Raw genomic sequence first — 23,856 nt, 5'->3', positions numbered from 1 at the left:
TCTTCAATGCTTTAAATTAACAACCACCTAGGCTATAACAAAATAAATAGATTGTCCTCTTACTTTTTGTTCAGTTTTATTATTTTGTTTAGTATAGTTGTGCTACTAACTAGAGTTGAAAGAATGAGAAAGGTTCACTTTGCTTTTAACAGGCAATTCACCCCCCTCTTGCTGGCCTCGCTGCACTAATAGCTCGCTCGTCTATTGAGGCTAAATATCATGCCATTGCCCTACTGTTACAGAACTACAATGGGTTTGATCTCTTTTTAATGGATTGGGTGTACACACTATGGCCCGACCCCTACCGCCTCTATCTATTGTGATAACATTGGATCTACTTATCTCTGCGTAAATCCTATGTTTCACTCACGAATGAAGCATATTACTTTGGATTGCCATTTTGTTCGTGAACTGGTTTAGAGTAGTAAAGTTATGTCTCTCATGTCCCGTCATTTGACTTACTTTGGATTGTCATTTTGTTCGTGAACTGATTTAGGGTAGTAAAGTTCGTGTCTCTCATGTCTCTCGTCATTTGACCAGTTAGCTACTATTTTGACAAAACCATTTCCTAGTGCTCGACTTCGTCTTCTCTGTTTCAAGATTGGTGTCTCTACAAGCCCACCATCTTGAGAGGATCTATTAGGATATCTTGAAATATGATGCATAAATCTTTTGTATATACTTCTTCGTTATCTTTATCTCTTTATGATGTATATAAATACAACTTGTATCATTATTCTTGAATATAGAAAATATATTCTTTCAATACCTTCTCGTTCTTCGACAGTAGCAACCATGGGATTGGACCGCGACCTTGGGGTTGGACGACGGTTAGTGTCGACGGCTGCGGATGGCAGAGGGATGCCGACGACCATGCGCGCTAAAAATCAAGGGCGCCGTCAGTTGGATGCATACAGAACGATGTTGTGCATGCACAAGTGAGGGGTGGGTCAGCGCTGCACACGAGAGGAGTAAAAAATTTAGGACTTTAAATCGAAACTTATGTTTTAATTTTTCTATATATATATATATATATATATAGCAGGTTGAAAAAAATCTCAATTCAAGATAGATTATTTATAGGTGGATTAACCCATGAATCCATCAGAAAATATAAAATTTTTAAAAATATATACATATAAAAGGTTTAAAATTTTAAATTTGGGTTGTGAGTTAGGCGGGGCAAGCCCACCAGTCTATTAAATTTTCCACTTTAGTTTAAGTTTTAAATAAAAAAAATTATTCTTAATTCGTTGGCCAAACTGAGCTTGTCACGGATCAATTCGACTGGACCTGCTATCCAAGTGAGCTAGTCCGTTTAGCTCTGTCAGATAATGAATTGATAAAATTTTAATTGAAATCATTTAAATTATTTGGTAAGATAGATCAATTTGACAGACCCAATTCAAATTGATAGTTTTACCTGAAAACCATCACACATAAAAAATTATCAAAACATATTTAGAGTGCGTTTGGTTTGTATATTTTTCATTTCTATTTTTTTGAAAAATATGTATTTTCTAGAAAATAGAAAATAATTTTATGATATTTTCTATTTTTCAAAAAAATATTGTCTATTTTTTTTAGAAAATGGATATGAAAAATGAAAACCGAATATTATTTTTTAAAAACATATGTTTTCTAAAAAAATAAAATGAAAAACATATAAATCAAACGTACCCTTAGATTTTATGAGTAATCATGTAATCATACATAAAACTGTCAGACGATTTAATCCATCAAAAACCCATTATTTGACAAGTTAAAAAAATTCTAAATCTAAGGTGAATTGCATATTATGTTGGTCAACCTAGAAATCCATCAAATAAATAAATATATATATATATATTTTTTTTTTTTAAAAAAAAAGTGTATATTGTGAGTTAAGGCAGGATCTCCTGGATCACCTTTTGTGATCCACGGAATGTACCACTCATATTTATGGTCGGATCGTGATTGCGATCCGACCATAAATGATTATGATTTTTTTCTGGATTCATTGTCCTTATTAAATTATAATTTTTATTCGAAAGGGACGATCAAAAACTATCCAAAGGATATCCTCACTCGACGTCTAGTAACCTTACCATTCAGCTCATTGAGTTTGACACTGTAGTTTTTATATCGAAGAGATTTTTTTTAATCCGCGGATCAATCTGAGCCGTCGAGTCCACTTTTCCTTTGGGGTTTTCATACGAACACCATAAGCGCAATTCTCTCGACTGAGCGATCCCGCCGATCCACGATGAGGCGATCGGTCTTCACCCTCCGCGTCGCTCTGTCCACCGTCATGCGCCCTGCCGCTTCCGCCCGCCTCTCCACTGCCTCAGCTCCTCACAAGCCCACCGAGCGCGTTTCCTCCATCGTCGACGAGATCTCTCGGTTATCCCTCCTCGAGGTTGCCGACCTCACAGAGGCACTCCGTGTCCGGTTGGGCGTCCAGCAGATGCCCGTCATGGCCATTTTGAACCCTGGCATGGGTGGGCCCGCTGCCGCCTTCCCCGGTGCTGGAGCCGCTGCTGTGCCGGAGGAGAAGAAGGAGGAGAAGACGGCCTTCGATCTGAAGCTGGAGAGCTTCGACGCGGCCTCCAAGATCAAGATCATCAAGGAAGTCAGAACTTTCACGGACCTGGGACTCAAAGAGGCTAAGGAACTCGTGGAGAAGGCTCCAACCGTACTGAAGACTGGGGTGCCGAAGGAAGACGCGGAGAAGATTGTGGAGAAGCTGAAACAAATTGGTGCTAAAGTTGTGTTGGAATGAGGCAGAAGGTTAGGAAGGTCTCCTTCTCCCTTCGTTGCTATTACACCATTTTCGTTATTATTCTGTTTCTTGGAATCAAAAAATAAATCGATAGAATTTGTTCCGTTGCTGTTAATCGCAAACACATGAATTGAATGCTTTGTATTATCAACAGTTCGTAACTTCTAGTAGTGTTTCGATTCCCTGCTCAGTAACATATATTTCTGCAATATTGTGCTTCAGAATTCCAAATGCGTTGGAAAAAAAATGTTTTCTCGTTTTATATCGTGTTGCTCAAGAATTTATTTCCTTATATTATTTAATCAAGCAAAATTCTCGTTGAGTGGTGCTTGCCTCTATTTGGGGTTAACTACATCTTATTCTCTGAATTTCTCAATTCATGCATGTTCTGTATGTTAACTGCAGCATTGGTTGTAGTTTTAGATCTTTAGACTTTCCTAGTTATTTCTTTTGCCCTTGAGGTGTCTTATATATACGATTGTCACTGCGTAGCAATCTTCCTGCCAATTGTTTTATTAGAGTGGGCAATGATGAAACAAGAATACCTTTCTGAGGAAATAGACTTAACTATGGAATTGTTTCCACAGTAAATGAGAGCAATTATAAATAGCACAGAGTATAGATGAGAAGATAATAGATTGAACTGAAATGATTAAAAGTAAGGTATCAAAAACGGTTCTAGGTTAAGGCCTAAGGGTTGGCATTAAAATTTTATTAAAATAGGATAAAATACACAGAGTATCAAAAAATCATAAAATTGAGTAATAAATTAGTGAAAATCACTCAAAACCAGTGACAAAACATAGAGAAATAAATCAGTGAAAAAAAATTGATAAATCAGTGAAAATCACCAATGAAGAAAAATCAGAAAGGAAGCTTTATAAATTACACCTAGAGGGAAGAGAAGGAAAACTTGAAGGAAATTCCAACTGGAAGAGGCACTGAATGAAGAAAATGGATGGACAAAGGAGCAACACCTGTTGAAGGAGAAGTATTGGGTGGACCTCGGAAGTGGGATAGAAATTAGGCTTAACGAATACCTATTAAGGGATCCAAAATCAAAAAACATTTTTTTCTACTGAATGAGTGGACCGCTTGGTTTGATTTTTGAATCAACTAATTAACGCACTTCTCCTATCCCCTAGGTGAGTTTAAAACCAAGATTAAAAAGGAACTTATTTCTCATTTTTGACACATCAAATGCATCATATACTTTTATATTCTTCCACTATAACAAAATTTTGATAACCTTTTGCGTTATTCTGTTATTCTTTACTTATCTTGGATAGAAATAATGATCTCTCAAGCCTTTGTATACTCTTAAATATGCTCTGAACTAGTTTGGAACATTTCATAGAAGTGGTGGGCATTAAGGTTACCAAGGTTGAGACCCTATATAGCTTCTGATTTTACTATTGAAGCATAGGTTTGTAAAATCCTACAATTTAACATTTTTTGGAAATTATATTGAACTTAGAATTTATCATATATACTAACTTTCAGTTATATTATTATTATGTAAATTTCCTAATTTTCACCATTTTAGAATCATAAATGATATTGTGCATTTAGAAACTAGAAAAACAATGGGAAATGTAATATGACTGTGAAGGGTTGAAAGTTAGCCAACTTTTACATTTTTTCTAAATTTAATCTTAATATTTGTTATAACATGATAAAGCATTTTTTTATTGATCTATTATAAAATAAAGGATTGGAAAAGCTTAAAATCTTTTTAATCTTCTTGGAAGTTAAAAAAGGCTTCTCTTTTAAAATGTTTATTTGAATGCAAGTTTATTCATATTAAGTTATGATTGCACATAGCAAGATCCTACATATCAACAATGAGTGATCATAAGATTGAGTCATGAGTTTATGAGATCCTAGCACAATCAAGGCTGTGTAGGTTGACAATCATATTGAACAAAATTTAGCATCAATTTATTATGGCTCATCTTAAATAGAAGTAATTCATTTTTACCTTCAGTTGCACAACTAGCCTAATGTGTTTCACTTCTTCCCTTTTCCTTTGCTAAAAAAACTCCCTAACACAGTTCTCACCATCACTGCCAAATCTCACATTTAACAAATGAGTATTGTTAACAACTTGCATTATCTCCTTGATTGAATATATTAACACGTTCAATTAAATTCATACCATTTAGGAAACTTGCCCAAGCTCAATACTTTTTTGATTGATGATAATGAAAGGTTTTAAACAAAAAATGTTGCCCCTATACCATGTAAAGATGGGGTGGATGAACACTTATTCCATTCCTGAAGCTATCATGTAGAGTCCAATCCATACTTTTGTATGCTTATCAAATCATAATTGCATGCCCTCTTCGTCAAATAAATTGTTTGCTTAATGGGTTTGGTTGCTTCTTTAAATAGGTTAAGTACTTGTTTTTGAAAAATGAATTATGATTTCTTTGTATTTGGCTCTAAAATTATTGAAATTCTGTGACAATATCCTAGCGCATTGGTTTCTTTTGTGATCTTCTCAGATTCACCTCGTTCTTCATGGTTCTACCCCAAAGAAATAGTTCTTTGACTTTGAGCTATTAAGTGAAGAAGCACAGGCAGAGTAGCTAAGTGGAAGAGATACCTCTGGAACATCTACTGAAACGTGCAGAATATGAATTTCTAGTTGCTGCATAGATTTCGGAGAATCCTAATTTTGTTTGTTCCTGTGGAGAATTCTAGAGTGTTTCAAAAATTTCAATTTCTCAAGAATGTGTCTTGACATTCCCAAACTTTGCCATACTTCCCTAGCTTGTTTGGTTGGCTTATAGCCGGGCCGATCCATCTGAGAAACCTATGGTTTATTTCTATTTATTTTAATATTTTCAATTCACTTCTCACTTCTTTGTTTTTTTCCCTAGGCTTAATTTGTGCGATGGCAGCAGTATCTTTGTCTTTAGCATACTTAAAATTAATTTACTTAGTAGGTCAAATTGGTTTACCTAGAGTTAAAAAATGGAGTGTGGTTTTGGGCATCACTGTGTAGTTCCATAATGATATATGTGTACGGATCCGTGTGTGTCGATGTAAGGAGAAATGAATATTGATCGTTTTTTTATTTAATTTTGTTGTTCGTTTTTTCTATCAAAATTAGTATGTAATAAAATATAAATAAATAATAGAAATAAAAGAATATGTAGAATTTACTTAGTTCTCAATCCTAAAATTAGTATGTTCAAGGTCTAATCATGAGAAGTGTCCATCCACTAGTGGTCTTCTTTCTGGAATTTTCTGATGGCGAAGAAATCTGTCTTAGAGTTTAACGAGCATAAGAAAATATTATAAATTAAAACAAAGCTGGTAAATAGATAGCGGTCGATCCGAAAGTCTTAAGTGTTGTACATTCCTCTTGGAGCTTCCTTGCTCGTAGAGTTTTGTCTCGTTGTCTTTTCTTTTAATCACAAAGATAGAGTGGTAGAAGAATTGTTGATGCTGAACGTAGAGCCTTCATCTCATTTTATAGAGTTGGATCAGATTCTTATCTGGATCAACTCTTATCTAGATGAAACCATATCTGGATCAAGCCTTATCTCCATTTACATCATTTGACTTATCTTTATTCTTATCCAAATCATAAAGATAAATCAGAACTTTTGCTACATTATCTTTCATATCAATATTTCTGACAACTCAATAATCTGGACTGAACCCCAGTCAGTCTACCGAATAGGTTGGGTCCAGTTCGACCTGAGTCAAGTCTAGTTCACCCATTTACGTTTGTCTACTCTCTGTTTTACTTCCAGCTCCAGGTTCCTGCAAAACAATCATATAACAACAAACAAACAACCTAATTCTTAATCCTGTAAGTATACTTGACATATTTGACTTATCTTTTGCTTGAAAGTCCCTCCTCTAAGTTTGCCACCTAAAAGTCAATCCCTTAGGATCAAGCCACACTTTTGTAAGTTTACCCGACCTACTAGGCTTTACCATATAAGGCTTACTCTTTGGGATCTCTACTGTTTAGTTTCACTCACTGAGACTTCCACCACCTGATTTCACTTACTAGGATTTTTACTGTCTAGCTTCACTCACTAGGATATAACTTTACTCACTAGGACTTTCATCTCCTAGCATCACTCACTAGGACATAGTTTCACTCACTAAGACTTTCATCTCCTAGCTTCACTCACTAGGACTTTTCTTTGCCTAACTTTCAATTTTGACTTCCTCTGCTAGTCATCTGGTCCTGACTAGACTTGTCCTTATTAGTCATCTGGCCAACTTTGACCTGACTAGACTTCACTCGCTTTTAAACATCAAGACTTATTTGGATCAACCCTTGATCAATTTGATCATACCTTGTTATATTATCAAATATCGAAACGCTATAGGTTAATTGTTATTTTTCGATGCTTCCTGCACCAACAATATGTATCTGATTATTATGTCTCAATCATAGAGGTGGATTTAAGTTCCAAGTATTTGGCTGGGATTGAGGATATTGTCAATCCACTAGGCACCTTTTTTGTCGAGAAATTTGTGCTTCATTTAAATCATTTTTATTTAACTTAATATAATCAATAATACTTATGATGTTGAGGTGGTTCCTCCGGGGCATAGCACAAGTGGTAAAGCAATAGTGACACCAACATGACCACTGGCTATCCCGGTGATATGAACAAAGACTAGTAGGAAGAGTAGTAGTTTGGGTTGCTACGGTGCTCATCGACAGGGGAGAAGGTAGGATTTTCAAATGGTGGGACGGTGGCAATTTTTTGGTGACCTGCAGGTTTTGGGGTGATCTCCGATAAGTTTGGGAGGAAATGGCCTTGAGGACACCTCGGAAAGTGTGATCGGCGGAGTTGGGAGAGGGAATTTCAAAATTCAAATTTGGGGTGGAGAGGGAGTTTGGATTTGGGTTTTGAAATTTAAATTTTGGATTTCAAATCTTCCACTCATAACCGATAGGTAAGAGAAGACAAGATGGATCATATGGAGGATTTATGGGTTGAGGATGTTGGGTTCTTGCTTGAATCCACAACCTATGAGCTCTTGGACTAACCCTCACTGGAATCAGTCATCTTCTTCGATGGTGACACCTCGCTCAGTCACCGGCGAAGGGGACCCCTGCTCAGATTTTCAACTAGTTATAGTAGACGTTGTCGGCGAGGGGAGAGATGGGGTTTTTTTTTTTAAGGGGGAGTTTGCTACCGATTAGAAGGGGAAATGGGGTGCTGCCGCAAGAGACTATACACATGGATGAATCACGAAACACTCGGGCTCAATCTCTAAAGACTGTCTACATAGAGTTGCCCTCTTTGTTTGAGTTGTGTCCTTCACGGAGGAGCTTAGGTGGCCGAAGCTCTGCTTATATCATAGATCTGGTAGAGGATGGGTTGAGCTCGGGAGGTGGTGTGATCTTTACCGAGCTCAGAGGGTTGTCGGACTTCTTGAATGTGGTTGGTTTCTTGGGATGTGACTGGGAATTATGGCCGACACAGAGGAAAAGTCGTGGTCGGATGGGATCATAAGACATTGATGACACTGTATTAGTGCCAACGATGAGAGTTGTTATTGTGTGTGTGATTGTATTTTGTCTTTGATTGTGTTCAACAGTGATGTAAGGTTGGTGTAATGTGCCTACACTAATTGTTCGACGGTGCCATGAGTATTCTCTCCAAACGGCAAATGTCTGAACATGACAAATAGTGACTAGTGATATCATTCATTCTTGTATGATTTTTAATTATATATATGTACTCTTTCATTAAAAAAAATAACTAATGTCAATTTTTAACAAGGACATTTGTCCATTAATTCTAGAAAATCTAGCTGTTATTGTCGAACCATTTATTGTTTCTTGGATTTATTTTGATGGTCGATGAAAATTTTTTATAATACTTTCCGGGAACATGATCCTTGCTGTTGATATCAACAACACCGGATATGTCACCATTCTTTGTGGTTTTCTTCATTTCGTTGATCTACTTCTTCAGCAAAATCTATTTTTTTTATTCATTAGATTCATAATGGTATCTTATTGTTGACACAAGGACCATGAGAATTTTATGTTGTTTGGTAGACGAATATTTACAAAACCAAGCTTAGCAATTCCAACCTAAAATTCAAAAAATGCATACACAAACTTGGAGGGAGTCAAGAAAGCAATTAAAAGAACCAATCACTGAATCAAAGAACGAAGCACGTTTGCGACTTGCGAGGGCTGCATTTAGTATAAAGATTACTTTCTTGATCTCCATCAAATACTTCACCCTTGGTTTTCGTGGATCTGTTTGGTCTTACGACACCTTTCATTAGAAGTTTTAAAAATATTATAATTGTCCACATAGCCTAACGTGGATGGTATATATACGATATTTCTGACGTAATGGTCAACGATCGATTTTTAGAAATGAATGATCTGGAGTTTATTTCATCATGTGTTTATGATCTATATATTCATATGTACTTCTCTTTATATCTATAGGATCGACACTAAAAAAATTAATAAGATATTAGATCTATCTTTTGTTAAAAAATGTTATAATCCCCATATTCAGAGCTGGTTGGTTGCATAAAGAAATGTAACATTTATTTTTATTTCTGCGTGTATTCGATGTATAATTTTGTATTTTTAAGTTGAAAAAATAGAGAAGCATTTAGAGAATTAAGGTCATGATATGACTTAAAGTTAGGGGTGTCAATTCGGGTGGATCGAGTCGGGTTGGGTCGGGTTGAGTTTTTTTTTTTTTATAATCCAACCCGAACCCGACCCGAACCCGAGTTCAACCCAAAACACCTCAACCCGAACCCGAACCCGACCAACCCGATCAACCCGAACCCGACCCATATAACCCGAAAATCCGATTCAAAATGACTTTTTTGGACTATTTTCCCTATAATTCTTCACTTTTATCTCAATATTCCATCATTATCATACAAACATGATATTAATATACATAAAAACATCTAAATTTTTAAAATAAAATTTGATTTAACCCCAAAAAAACCCACAAAACCCTATATTTAAGTCAACCCGGGTCAACCCGAACCCAACCCGACCCAACCCGAGACTCATTTACTCTCCAACCCTCCAACCCGAACCCGACCCGAACCTGAAAATGTCCAACCCGAACCCGATTTTTTTCGGGTCGACTCGAGTTGGGTCGTCGGGTCAGGTTCATTTTTGACACCCCTACTTAAAGTTGGCTGTATCATAATTTCACATGTATTTTCATTAGTATATTCTAAACAAGATTCAATAAAATTGATTTCCCCTCTCCTCGAAATATATAAATACTAGGGGAAAAAATTAAAATGGTGCCCCAAATTAATAAAAATATTAGATTAGTATATTTTATTAAAAGTCAAATGCTCATTAAGTTACTGGCTTCTACATGTTACAGAAGTTAACATCTAACTTCTGTTGAATGATCAAATATTAATTTTCATACGGCCGAATAATTAGATAATTATAAAAGTATTTTGACATGACATTTTAAATGGGATGTCTATTTGATTTTAATGATGAACATTTAATTTTTTTTCCTAAATACCATAAAGTACCTCTACAAATGGAATAGCTATTGATGACGCACTCGAGAGTACCGGCCGGCACGAGACCTCAAACGCTATTACACGAAAAAATACAAACTGGACTGATTGGATCTTCCTTTTTTACCCTCCAGCAGTAATGGGCTTTGGGCTTTAGCCATGCCATATCATATGTTTTTAGGGTTTAGGGCCGAATTTGAATATGGTCTTCTACGATAGATTTCGAAGATCGTTCGGATCTGGTCTTCGACGATAGATTTAAGAAGTTGGTGATGTGCGGCTTGCTTCGACGGAGATCGGGTCCATGCCGCTTGGGGACGAATCGGAGCGGTGGAAGTGGGAGAACGCCGTTGCCGGCGCCGGCGCCGGTTTTGCGACCGTTGCTGCGCTTCATCCTCTCGACGTAGTCCGCACCCGCTTCCAGGGTGGTCCTCCCTCACTATTCGTCCTACTCCGGCAATATTGGAGCTTTTCTGTCGCTTTAGTTGATCATTTCCTTTCTCTTCATTAGTGACCGACGGACGGGCTTCCCATCTTCCGCTCTACAATAACACTGCGCACGCTTTATACTCTATTGCTCGAACAGAGGTTGGCTATTTTTGTTCTCCGTTCCTATCATTTGTTCCTTCTTAAATCTTTTGCTTCTTAGGAATGTGTTTATGACTATAAACTAGCCAAAACTTGGTGGAATATTCTAGGGTGATAGAATTTATTTATAAACTTTGGTCATCGTTAACTGCTAAGATTTAGATAAATAGTTTAGGGTTGGATTGAATGGTTCAACAAACCTTAATTTATTTTTCGTATCAGAGCTTCTTCTAACGAATTAAGAGTTGGTACCAAGCCCATGTAGGCAGCATTTTGCATGTAGGGGAACCTGGTCGCATACTGTTTCTTGAACACATATCTAAAATTCAATGTATTGATTACTTCAAAGTTGAAGGAATCTACTGTGCACGAAAAAACTGTGTACATTTGAGTGAAAAAAGTGTTCATTTCAATTTTTTGCCAGTGAATATTACAACACGAAAGAACTAAACTCACTGGCATTGCCATATTGCAGAGGCTATCTGCAATCACTTCATTCCCGTCATGCAACGCAATCCACTTACAATGCTAAATGCTACATATACAATCAATTGCTTTATTCCTCACAATCATTACAACAACTAGCCTTGATCATCCTTGCCTATGGGCTATGGGAAGGCTTCCTTAGTTAGAGCAGTTAAAAATTATAGAAGAATGTGTATATTTTTTCAAACTATGAAGATAGACAATTTAATAAAACTTGGTACAGGTATTGTAAAAACAGAACTATTGGTGAACAATTTCTCCTTTTAAAAGTGTTTTTTTAAAATATTTTTTATAACACTTTTACTCATCACTTAAATTATGATATCTCATATTCCAAATTTTAAATATATTTATTCAATATCTAGTTTAAACACATAGTTTGAGGCAATTACTTTGGAGAGCATTACACGTATTTTGGTGTGATAATAACTGTTATGGATAAAATGATCAGCCACTGAAATTTCTAATTGTGAACTGTTAGCATTAATTTTACTCAAACTCAAGTAATTTGTTTCCTTAGATTAACTGTACTTAATTTAACTTGCATACAATGAAGTAATTACATACTATAAAGTAATTATCTTATGGCTAATCAGATTTTGCATTTTTGTAGGGAGTCAGAGGCCTATATGCAGGATTTTTTCCAGCTGTTTTTGGGTCAACTGTTTCATGGGGGCTTTACTTCTTTTTGTAAGTGTGGCTATATATTTATGTTTATGATATCTTGTTTTAGTATATATGTCACAACCCACAATGGTTGATGATTTGAGAATCAGTGACTCATGTGAATTGCATCAATGTAGACAATTCATATACATGTGTGTGATAGTAGACTCAAATGAGGTGAGGTTGAAAGATTATGGATTGATACAAATTCAAAATCTGAATATATTTTAAATAATTCTTATACTCGAAGACCTTTAATACTCACTGGTTGGTTTTAAACATTTGTGTGGTATGGTGAGTATCTGACACATTATTTTCTCAAAATTTACAAGGCTTCATATTCTTTTGTAAATCTAATCAAATTTAAAGAGAAAGAACTATATATTCTTTTGATCACTATTAGATAGGTTGGATATATATTAGAATTTTGTTGATTTGATAAGGATTATACTATAATGGAGGTATTACAATCAAATAAACATCAAAATAGTAGTTAGTTTCATAAATCTCTATTTCTGACCTTGCAAGTGTGACTTGATCCGTTAAATTAGAAGCAACTTTTTTGACTTCCATTGATATTGATCTTTGCGCATTTATTAGGATATTGTTAAGCTTTGTACTTAAAAGTTGATCAAGATATACTGTTGGAACCAAATCAGTTTTAGGTTGTCAATAGTGTAGATTTGTCTCTTATCATGCACAAAATAAATTGTACTGTTTAGATTTGGCTTCCCAATATAATGCTGTAAAAAGACCTAAAATAACAATCTTAGTGCCCTTCCGATAGTTGTTCCTTCAATGTTTCTGATTATCTAGACCCAAAATTCCAAACATGCCTAATTAGCTGAACCAAACTGTCTTCCCCCTATTCTATGCCTGTTGCATTGCCTGAGCTGACATTAATTAAGGATTACAGAACTTGGGTGTTGATTTTTTGAAAGTGAACTTCACATCAATGCTTGAATCGGTTGCAAACAAATAATCATTCTCACATTCCAGCAGATTGGTAGGTAATGATTATAGGATTAGGTTAGCAACATGAAATAATTAAACATCTTTAAGTGGTTGATGCAATGATAAATATGGATACTGCAGTGGAAAAGGGTCAGGTTACCTTGATAATGGCTGACTCATCAGTTGAAATCAAAGGCATGAACAGAACTAGGCGCTTGCAATACTGAGTCACCATGCTGGAAGCAATATGTGGTGGATATTTATGCATGCACACTACATTTCACAATCACCAACTCTTTATAAAGAGAGACAGTGAGAGAGAGTTCAATGATTTATATATTTATATATAAATAAGCTATGCTCATCAACTTGACCTCCTAATTGGTGCTAACTATGCATTTGAAGCTCTTTTAAAATAACTGGTCATATTATTCTTTCATTCCCAATTTTCATGCCAACTAAATAAGTTTAGTTTTGGTTAAGATCTTGTGAATAAATTGTAAAATGTTCATGTCACCATAACCTTTCATCTCTGCTAACATTTGCTGCTCGATGCAATTAATTTTAATTACTTTACGTCCTAATTGAACAACTTGTGTTTTTTCCATAATATTCTACATTGTACACTATTTTGGCATAAAAAAATAATTATTAGCAAATATCAATTAATTATTAAATAGATATTAATATTAAGAAATATAATTAGTAGGTGAATTTCAATAAATTATATACAATACTATTTTTATAATTATGTACTAATATGTCTTATGTATTAGGGAAATTTTGTATTTTATTTATATGGTATGTTCAGTTGCTCTATTTGTTTCTTTACACAATCAATAGATAAAGTATATGTTCTTTTCTTTCTATTTTATACATAAAAATTAAGAATATAATTGAGTTAGAATAATTATTTTATATGAATTATTAAAGAATTATATAACATTGTTTGACGTATGAGAAAATTAGTTATTTAAATTAATTATAAAATTTTGATAAGTTATAGAAAACTACTAAGAAAAGAATTATTCAATAGATAAATATGAAGTATAACTCTGTGTAATTACAAAAAACATCACTTTAAAATCTTTATGAAGATATTATAGCTTTTTACCACCATGAAATGATTTTTTTCTTCTAAACATCAAATTAAGTTGAATCCTTCAACTTTAAATAATGCATTCCATTAATAGCAGCAGCAGCAACAACAACAATGCTAATGAAATAAAACATATTTATATTTTTTAAAGAATATTTTGTACTGTTTTCATAATGAGCAGGGTCATTGTCTAGTGAAAGCATGCATTGACAATATTGTAGCATTGGGGAAAAAAATAGAAACCTAATTATTTCAAATTAAGACAAAAAGTTTTAAGCATTGCTTACTTTAAAACATATGATGATTGCTAGGTGAAAATTGCTGAAGAGCCTTTCATATTAACCATTTAAGAAGTAAAACATGCAGTTCTCTTTCTGTTCTCATGTATTCTAATGTCATGATTCATGAAAATTGCCTTTTATCTTCTCATCAAGCGTATATGAGAATTATGATAGACTAATATTCAGTTCTTACTTGGACTTGTTCAATATATTGTTTTTTCCCTTTCTCAATGACATCTTGTTCCTTCTTTTTTCAGTTATAGCAGGGCAAAGAGTATGTACCTAAGAGGGAATGATGAGCATCTCACCCCTCTTTATCATCTTGTTTCTGCTGCAGAAGCTGGTGCTATGGTAAGTGCTGTAATTGCTATCTTGAAATTGTCTGGTCAGTGATATTCTGCAACAATACTATCTATTATCTCAGCATTTTAGCTTAGCATACCTTATCATGTATGATCAAGATTTTTTGTTCTTTTTGTAAAATAAGATGCTATGTTTGAATGTAGAGATTACCAAATAACATTGTTGTCATTCTCAGACTTACTGATTGTAAACATGCCATATAGATATAGGATGATCCTTTGTGTGAAGACCAGTAGGAAATGGTTTTTGCTTTTTTATTTTTTTGACAAAAAAATATCCTTTTTTTTGTTGATTCAGTAATTGATTAAGGATTTTGCTGGCCTTACCATGATCTTTGCTGTTGCAAAAAGCTGAAAATTGGATTGTTTGTGAGGCTAGCTCATGATTAATGAAAGTGATTTCATTTGTTGTAAGCAATAGAATGTATGTGGATGTAACTTGAGAATAATATTGTAGCTAGCAGACTTATGCTCCATCTACTGAGAAGGAAGGAAAGGGTAAGGGAGGGGAGGAAAGGAGTGGAAGGTGGAGGGAAAAGGAGAAGAAATAAGGGGTACTAAAATTTGTCTGTTTGGAAAAAAGAAATACAAAGGGAAAGAATGTGAGTATTTAGCTCGTTCCTTTATCTACTTGCATAGAAAAGGAAATATCGAAGGGGAGCCTTGGTGCAACGGTAAAGTTGTTGCTTTGTGACCAAAAGGTCATGGGTTCGAATCCAAAAAACAGCCTCTTGTAAAAAGCAAGGTAAGGTTGCGTACAATGTTTCCTTTCCCGGGACCCCACATGGCGGGAGCTTCGTGCACCGGGCTGCCCTTTTTATAGAAAAGGAAATATCCATTTTACCCATAAAGAAATCTCATTCTCCTTCATGTTTATTGCGTAAAAAATAGTAATATTGGTGAGGCAAAAACACAAGCAGCGAAGAAAAAACGAAAAATTGTGCTATACAAAAAATAATTCATGATAATGTTCTGTCTTCCTAAAATGAAAAAGAGCCAAAAAGGAGAAGTTGTGCCAAACAGAAGGGTAATTTTGATAACTTACCAAGTATAAAATAGTAATTTGCCAAACATTGTTCCTTCATCCTCTTTCACCCAATTTTGATAGGAGAAATTGTGGCAAAATTTTAATTGTTCTTCCTTTAAGTAGTCAGTGGAAGTGAGACAAGATTCATGTTCTTCCTTTAAGAATTTCTCCCTTTCAGTCCCCTTTTTTGTGCAATTATCAGTCAGGAAATGATAATTGCTAGGGAAAAGAGTTTTTGTCCCCTTGAGTGGTGCTTTCTTCTTGGTGCTCAAGGTTGGATAACTTGCTGGAGTGTCTCATTGGCTTACTAACCTTTTCGCAGCTCTTCATCCAAATCATTGTGTTGAATTCCCTATTTCCTACTCGTCTCAACTGCTAAGAAAAAAAAGAGAACTGAGTTCCTGTGTGGAGGGAAAGTGTTTGATGGAAATTATGTGATCTGTGTTGATCACATAATTTATCCAATGTGTATAAGGTTTTATGAAATTGATGAATGTTATTCCTCTGGCTGCCAAGGTACCTTTCTGCTACAGTCTTAGAAAAACTAAATTGTATCACTCCTTGTGTATTAAAGTGAGGATCTGAACAAGTTGACATAAGATTCCTGTGAAAGATCAGTATTGTTTGTTAAGATCAAATACCGAGTGGGCTTTCCTTGCCCATCCCTCCACTGTCAATGGTTTCTGTTTCTTCGGTTCCTGTGATGAAAGTGGTAACTTCAGAGTTCCTTTATTATTTTAGGATGTTAGCTATCTTGTTCATTATATTTGATGTACACTTCTTTGATTCTATAGTGCCCATCTGTGATTGACGTGATATTATCAATAATTCAAATATCTAAATTAGATTTTCACTGCAGTTATAGACTGGCAGACTTTTATTACATGACAAACACTCTTCTGGCACTGCAGGTTTCTTTGTTTACCAATCCTATTTGGCTTGTAAAAACACGACTGCAGCTCCAAACTCCTTACCATGGTTATCGGACCTATTCAGGATTTTCCGGTATGTTCTCTTCCTTGAGAATTGAGTGATATTGGACTTGCTATGATATTAAAATTGTCCTTTTCAAATATTGATACTTGCAATATATAGTTTTTTTGTTTAACATTTTTATATTTTGCGAACCTAGTCAGGATTTTCTAGTATGTTCTCTTCATTGAGAATTGAGTGATATTGGACTTGCTATGATATTAAGATTGTCCTTTTCAAATATTGCATACTTGCAATATATAATTTTTTTTTGTTTAACATTTTTATATTTGGCTAATATCTATGCTGAATATAAGACTATGGATGAGCAATTCACTTAGTGTTTAGGCAAATGTGCTTATGTAATTTTATGAAATGCTTTTATTGCTTTAGAGTTGGTTTGCAAGTATGCATTTCTAGCATTTTGCAACCTTTGTTGGGGTGGAAAAAAGTTTCTTAAATTAGGAAAATTCTTGCTAAGGCTATGTTAACCAACTTTAAAAAAAAAAAGGCGTCTTTTGCAAAGCTGCTATATTATTTCTTAGTTTGCTTAATGTCTCGGTTTTGTGGTTATATATTCTACTTTAGTTACCATGTTGCAGTCATTCTAAGGTATATAAAAGTTGCTTACACATACACCTACTTATTATCTAAGGTCAGATGCTTTGAGGACCATTTTAAAAGAGGAAGGATGGCAAGCACTTTATAAAGGGATTGGACCAAGTCTTCTGCTTGTATGGACTTCTGTGCTTGCAGTTTCCAGTTCAAATTTTTCCCTTATTTTGTACTCTACCTGATTTAGTTTGGCATAACATGTTTGTTTCTATGATATTCTTTTCTATACTTATTGAACATGATATATTGTGCCTTTGCACATTATAATGGATTTGGCTCCATGATTAAAAATATATTAAATGGAAATTAATCAATTTTAGTTTTATAGTTTTTTTTTGTTATATAAAAATGTTTACTTAATGATTGACTAGCCTGAACATTTTGTTGGAGATATAAATGAATTAAGCAAACATTTATTTTTAAGTATAATTCATTCATTTGATAGAATACCAAGTCAAATAAATTGGTTCCTTACTGAACTTTCTCTGTCTACTGGATCTGTAGAAAGTAAATATAATTCTTTTCTAGCCATAGGTAGAAAATATGGGATTGTCTATTAGCCAATGATTATTCATGATTACATATTAAATCAAGCAATTCCAATGTCACTCCTTGAACCACTCAACCATCTCCTACATAATCTTATTATCCAAAAACTGTGTGAATAATGAATTGCGAGTCATTTCTATTATTGCAGTGCAAGTATAATTGATGAATGGTTTTGTAGGAATAATTCTTTTCAAATAAATTCAGAATTTTATGCATCCAACTAGACAAGGGATCAATAAAGAAAATTGAGATTCGATTGTTATATTATTTAGATATAAAGGTGTGAAAGAGACTAAAGAAGACTATTTAAGATCGTAAGATTTAGTAGTGAGATACCCTTGAATAAAAGTTATGGTTGGAATAGGTAGGAGTTGGTGCTCACGACTTTTTCTTTGTTGTTCTTTCCGTTGTTGTGTTGTCTTAAAATTGCTTCTCAGGTGGTTGCATATGCATATGTAGTCCTTCCTCTTTTACACACACATAAACGCATGGGATATTACGTTGATTTCAGTTGGCTTACCTATATTAAGATAGTTCATAGTTCAATTTAATTTACCATCTTAAGGAATAGATCAGTCAAGATGATTGATCTTAATTTATACTTCATCTATCAAATAAATAATCAATACAAGTGAATAGAAAAGTTAACCCAAATACTTAGGAAAAATATCTTTCCCAACTTTTAGCTAATGAGGTTCTCTATCGATGACATATATGCCCTTCTCACAAGGTGAGACGCTTGCAAATAAATAGGATTCGCAAAATTATAGGACCACTTAATCGTGCCCCACAAATTGTTAGTTGCAAGTAACATGGCCATTTTGATATCCTTGACCTCTAAAAAGTCAAGAAATTCTTTGCACCTAATAAGTCTTGAGATATCTCTTATCAACTTTATTTTTGGTCACTGGAAAAACTTCAAAGATAATTACAATATTACATTTTAAAAAAATGTCATCTATGATTGCTGTGTGTTGTATTGTTTTGATATAAGGCTACCATGATGAAGTTTTACATTTCCATTCAACAAACAAAGCTTCGTTACTTCTTTATTGGGGTGTAGCTCCTTTAGTCTCAGATGGCCAAGTAGGGGATTTAGTAGTTCATGGGGCTGAATCCTTAGTGGGCTGTGGGTTAGGCCAAGCTTGAGATGGCATCAGGTAGGCAAAATGATGCCCGGTGCTATGAATCAACATCATCATCGTGCAATTTGCTGAGTGAAACACAAGTTCTATTTGAGTCTAGGAACCCAATATGCGTTGAATGAGGCAGGGCTACTCAAATTCATAGTTGAGTCAGAGGTCTAGCTAGTGGTAAGCAGGGGTAGCTCCTTTAGTTCCTCACAGACAAGTTGGAGATCTTGTTAGGCTTAATGGTTAGTCATTTTGGGTGGTGAGTTCTACCTCTATGCCATGTTCATTTTTTTTTTGGTTGATGCACTATTTTTTCATGTATTTATTTTACTGTTAGCGGTATACTTTGGATTTGAAATTCATTCAGAATATCAAGTCATCTCAAAGTATTGCTATCAAGCGCAATAATTCAATTTTCAAGTGCTTGTGATTTAGAGTTGCATCAGTATCACAATTCTTAAATTTTTATATATTGAAATGGAAGGAATAAATCAGAGTGGCGCTTATTTGACAATAATAAAAGATGCAATTGAGATTTCATCTGAAGGTTCTAATTTCTGTAAGTTTGAGTGGTTGAGCAATTATGCCCAAAGCTTAAGATATGTGGCAGGGCCCAAATCATATTTCTTAACACTTTCCTTATGTATACATGTCTAGACAAGAATAGCTAGTTGAAGCCCACATGTGCAAAATTCATGAGTATTTATTCTTATTCCAGCGGAACTTAAACACAGGAACTCTTACGTCTGTACCTCTTCAGTTTGATTTGTTTTCCACTTCTCTCATTTAGCATTTGAAATTTGTGTCAATCATTTGTCACACAATTTTCTTTACCACAGACTTTCTTTACTTCTCTATATATCATTAGTAATGGTAAATTTGATGTTTGTTAATATTTGGTTAGGTTACTCATGGTGCAATTCAGTTTACAGTTTATGAAGAACTCCGTAGACTTGTTACTCACACCAAGGGAAAAGGAGCAAAGACAAATGCCATGGGTGGAGATGAATCATTGGTAATATTCTGAAGCAATGCATTTCAATGAGTAGATATTATTGATTGCATGTATCTATATATATAGATAGTGGTAGGCTTGAATAGATGCCAGATTCTCTTATTTCCAAAGTTTGAAAATCCACTTTTTTATATAAAAAAATCTTGCATTTTAGTTGGAGGATATGATCATGAATCCTAGTGGTTCATGATAATATGGAAAATCTTGGACTATATAGTTATACTATCTAAAAAAAAAGGGCAGCCCGGTGCACGAAGCTCCCACCATGTGGGGTCCCGAGGAAGGATCCATTGTACGCAGCCTTACCTTCTTTTTTTGCAAGAGGTTGTTTCCAGGATTCGAACCCGTGACCTTTTGGTCACATGGCAACAACTTGACCGTTGCGCCAAGGCTCCCCTTCTTAGTTATACTATCTATTAGTACTAAATTTAAATATGTAAAATAGCTCAGGGAACACGAAGAGAATCAATGTTATTGCTGAATAAGTGAGCATGCAATTCTTATGATAGTTTTAGATATTTCATGAAGTTGATATTGATGAAGATACCAGTATTAGGATTAAGAACAAGTATTCAGAATGTAGAAGAGCTTCTAGAGTCTCATGTGATTGTCATATCTCCCTTAAGTTAAAAAGTAAATTTATATGATTGTTAAATCGGTTGCCATACTTTATGAAATGGATTAGAGCGATGAACTGTGAGGAAGTATCGTAAAAATAAATCAATATAGCAATTTGAGATTGCTAAGATGGATGCGAAGAATTGCTAGATGACATTAAATTAAAAAAATACTACTGTTGAGGAGATTAATCAAACATTGCTCCAATACATAATAAAATGAGAGTAGATAGCATTGCACGAGCATTTTTTAAAGGCGACCAATTGATTCTTAGAAGAGTTAAATCTATGAATGAAGGTATGAGCAATAGAGTGAGAACAAAGAAATAAAATAATCATATTAAAATGATATAATTAATTTGAATATTACTGATGTTATAATAGAGCTAGCGGTCCCATATAGTTAGGATAAAGATGGCTTGATGATGAATTTCTTTATTTATCTCAAGTTTTTCAATGTTTGCAAACTAATTTGAGGAATGACTTCATAATCTAAATAAATAATATTCTTTCAGATCAGGTAATCACAGTCTTAGTACGTAGATTGTCTTTTTTACTATATCAATCTAGATTCTCTGTTATACTGTAATTGCTATATCTTTTGGCAGTTATAATCATATAGTTGTCACATTATGGCTGAAAAAAATTGAATGATGCAAATTATGCTAAAAAAATTATTATGAAACCAAGATAAGTATTTTTGCCCATTCATTTTTTGTTTGCTGTTAAAAGCTGAGACTAAGTAGAATAGGAAGTATTGTCCAGCATATAATATAATTTTTTTTACTTGTGTCTTTGATATAGTTGTACTATTCATTTTGCTAACACCTTGTACTGTTGCACTATCCAATACTTTGCTTATGATGAGATTCATTGTTTTATTTTGTTTCTCTTATTAGAGCTCATTCGACTATGCTGCTCTTGGGGCTTCGTCTAAAATTGTTGCAATCCTATTCACATATCCATATCAGGCAAGCTGTTCAAGATTTGTTATCATCTTTCTAGATTTGTTAACCTGAACTCGATGCCTTTACTCAGCAAGCTAGCTTACTAGCTGATTGTGGTTGTCCCTTTGTAGGTTATTCGTTCTCGGTTACAGGTACTTGAAGTTTTCTTTTATAATTGTCAGACCTGTTTCTTTTTCCTATGCCCATCTAATTTTGGATATTGAAAAGTTATATTTTCTATCCATTTTAATATATGAGCAATACAATCAGCTTGCCCTTGTATCCCAATTAAATATTTTCTTTGTATATTGCAGCAAAGACCTAATATCAATGGAACCCCAAAGTATTCAGATAGTTGGCATGTTATAAAGGAAACTGCAAGGTAAATAATGATGTCTTACCAACGTTATGTTGGTAGCACATTCTTCATTTTGTAGATTTTTGGTAGAAAAGAAAATTGATATCTTGACTTTGTTGTTGAACTAAATTGGCATTCTACAGAGTTCCACGAGCCACCGCGCTGGTCCAACACATTTATTTAGTCATTTGTCCTCGTTTTAGTTTCTACCTAAACATATGTCAGCTGCAATCAAATTCATGCAAAACCATAGTTTGATTGGTCTTGTAGTAGGAGAATTATGCTCGTTGATTGATTATTTGTTCAATTTCATAATGTTAATTGAGAGACACATTATTGCTTGCTAACTCGGCGCTGCAGGTTTGAAGGACTTCGCGGATTTTACAGGGGCTTGACGTCCAACTTGTTGAAGAACATCCCAGCGTCGTCAATAACATTCGTAGTGTATGAAAATGTTCTTCGCATACTCAGATTAAGTGGAGGGGAAAATTGATCCGTCTATTTGTATACTATTTTTTTTATTAATAAGGTATTAATTTGACTTTTTTTTCTTTATTAATGAGCGTACTATTGATAATTTTAATAATTAGAGATGCTTTTTATATTTTTATGTTTTTTGCCAAGCACACTCACGTGGTCAACAGTGTTGGCAATGTTCTCACTTTTTTGCCCTGACGAACAATTTTCAGTAGAGAGCATAAGATCTATGCACATAGAAGATTAAATATAAGATAAGGATAGGCAATTCTGCATTTATTGATTTTCTTAGCTCAACCTTTTAGAAAAGTAGTACAGGAAAGACTGGAGCTCGCCCATCTCCCATATTATGTTTATATTATATCCCTAAGGGTGCGTTTGGCATCATGTATAATCTTGGTTATGTGATTATCAGGTAATCACATAACTAAGGTTATAGGGAATAAAACATAATCAAATGTTGTTTGGTTCAACTTAGGTAATGTAACAAAAATTTATTTGTTTGAAGGTTTTAATGAATACCCTATTTTAATATTTTACCGCATTACCCTCAGTTACAAAACTAATTATACATAATAATAATATTATTATTATTATTATTATTATTATTTATTTTTTAATGTTTTTTTACTTTTCTTTTTCTGGTATATTTTTTTATGTGTTTTTTTATTTTTTAATATTTTTATATTTTTATATTATTTATATTTTTTATTTTTTTACATTTTTTTAATTTTAATTTTTATTTATTTATTTTATTTTTAAAATTTTTTAATTTTTTTTATTTTTTAAAATTTTTAAAAAAAATTTTAATTTTAATTTTTTTAAAAAAAAATTTAAATTTTTATAAATTTTTTAAAAATTTTAAATTTTTTTAACATTTTTTAAATTTTTTATTTTTTTTTAAAATTTTTATTTTTTAAAAAAATTAAAATTTTAAATTTTTTAAAACATTTTTTTATTTTTTAAAACAATTTTTTATATTTTTTTACATTTTTTCTCTTTTTTTCATGTTTTTTCTTATCGGAGGGTATTTTTGGTAAAAAAAATTCGTTAACCCCGGAATCAAGAAAAACTTTAGTTTTATGAGGTTTTCCGATTCCGGGCTGCATGACCCTTTTGCTAACGTGTCGGGCATGAAACATTACTTGGGAATCATCGAATACTTAAACCAAATAAGGTTTTTGTTGATAACCTTGGATGGATAATCAAGGTTATCAAGAATAACCCCGAACCAAACGCACCCTAAGGGTGTGTTTGGTTCAGGGTTATCTTTGATAACTTTGGTTATCCATCCAAGGTTATCCACCAAAATCTTGTTTGGTTTTGATAATTGATGATTCCTAAGTTATGCTACATGCCTGACACATCAGCAAGTTGGGCATATAGTCCGGAAACAGAAAACCCCATAAAATTGGGGTTTTCTTTGAT

The 23,856-nt window shown here is 33.8% G+C and overlaps 2 protein-coding genes across 3 annotated transcripts; both read left to right on the top strand.

Moving 5' to 3' along the window:
• Positions 1–2,172: 2,172 nt before the first annotated feature.
• LOC121967389 (50S ribosomal protein L7/L12-like) lies at positions 2,173–5,625 on the top strand. Of its 2 annotated transcripts, none has more exons than XM_042517566.1 (2): positions 2,173–2,778; positions 5,269–5,625. In XM_042517566.1, exon 1 carries the CDS (start codon positions 2,246–2,248, stop codon positions 2,759–2,761), a length of 516 nt encoding a protein of 171 aa, XP_042373500.1. In that variant the 5' UTR covers positions 2,173–2,245; the 3' UTR covers positions 2,762–2,778; positions 5,269–5,625. The 2 variants fall into 2 exon arrangements, with proteins under 2 accessions (XP_042373500.1, XP_042373499.1); XM_042517565.1 differs by having other exon boundaries at positions 2,175–2,769.
• A 4,859-nt stretch (positions 5,626–10,484) lies between these two features.
• On the top strand, positions 10,485–22,506 carry LOC121967388 (folate transporter 1, chloroplastic-like). Its single transcript, XM_042517564.1, has 11 exons — positions 10,485–10,707; positions 10,794–10,870; positions 11,970–12,046; positions 14,614–14,707; positions 16,657–16,750; positions 17,378–17,451; positions 19,919–20,029; positions 21,546–21,617; positions 21,725–21,745; positions 21,908–21,975; positions 22,312–22,506. The coding sequence occupies exons 1-11, from the start codon at positions 10,587–10,589 to the stop codon at positions 22,442–22,444; spliced, it is 942 nt and encodes a 313-aa protein (XP_042373498.1). The 5' UTR covers positions 10,485–10,586; the 3' UTR covers positions 22,445–22,506.
• The last annotated feature ends 1,350 nt before the right edge of the window (positions 22,507–23,856 follow it).

The sequence above is a fragment of the Zingiber officinale genome, chromosome 3B (assembly GCF_018446385.1).
Source record: "Zingiber officinale cultivar Zhangliang chromosome 3B, Zo_v1.1, whole genome shotgun sequence".
In the NCBI taxonomy this organism is placed as follows: Eukaryota; Viridiplantae; Streptophyta; class Magnoliopsida; order Zingiberales; family Zingiberaceae; genus Zingiber; species Zingiber officinale.
Note: the sequence above shows the minus strand (reverse complement) of the source record. Positions and strands in the feature narration are given on the sequence as shown.

Coding starts and splice junctions, on each gene's coding strand:
- LOC121967389 (XM_042517566.1), top strand. CDS start 2,246: ATGAGGCGATCGGTCTTCACCCTCCGCGTCGCTCTGTCCACCGTCATG.
- LOC121967388 (XM_042517564.1), top strand. CDS start 10,587: ATGCCGCTTGGGGACGAATCGGAGCGGTGGAAGTGGGAGAACGCCGTT. Junction 10,871..11,969: donor ACTCTATTGCTCGAACAGAG/GTTGGCTATTTT, acceptor GCATTTTTGTAG/GGAGTCAGAGGCCTATATGC. Junction 21,976..22,311: donor GTTATAAAGGAAACTGCAAG/GTAAATAATGAT, acceptor TCGGCGCTGCAG/GTTTGAAGGACTTCGCGGAT.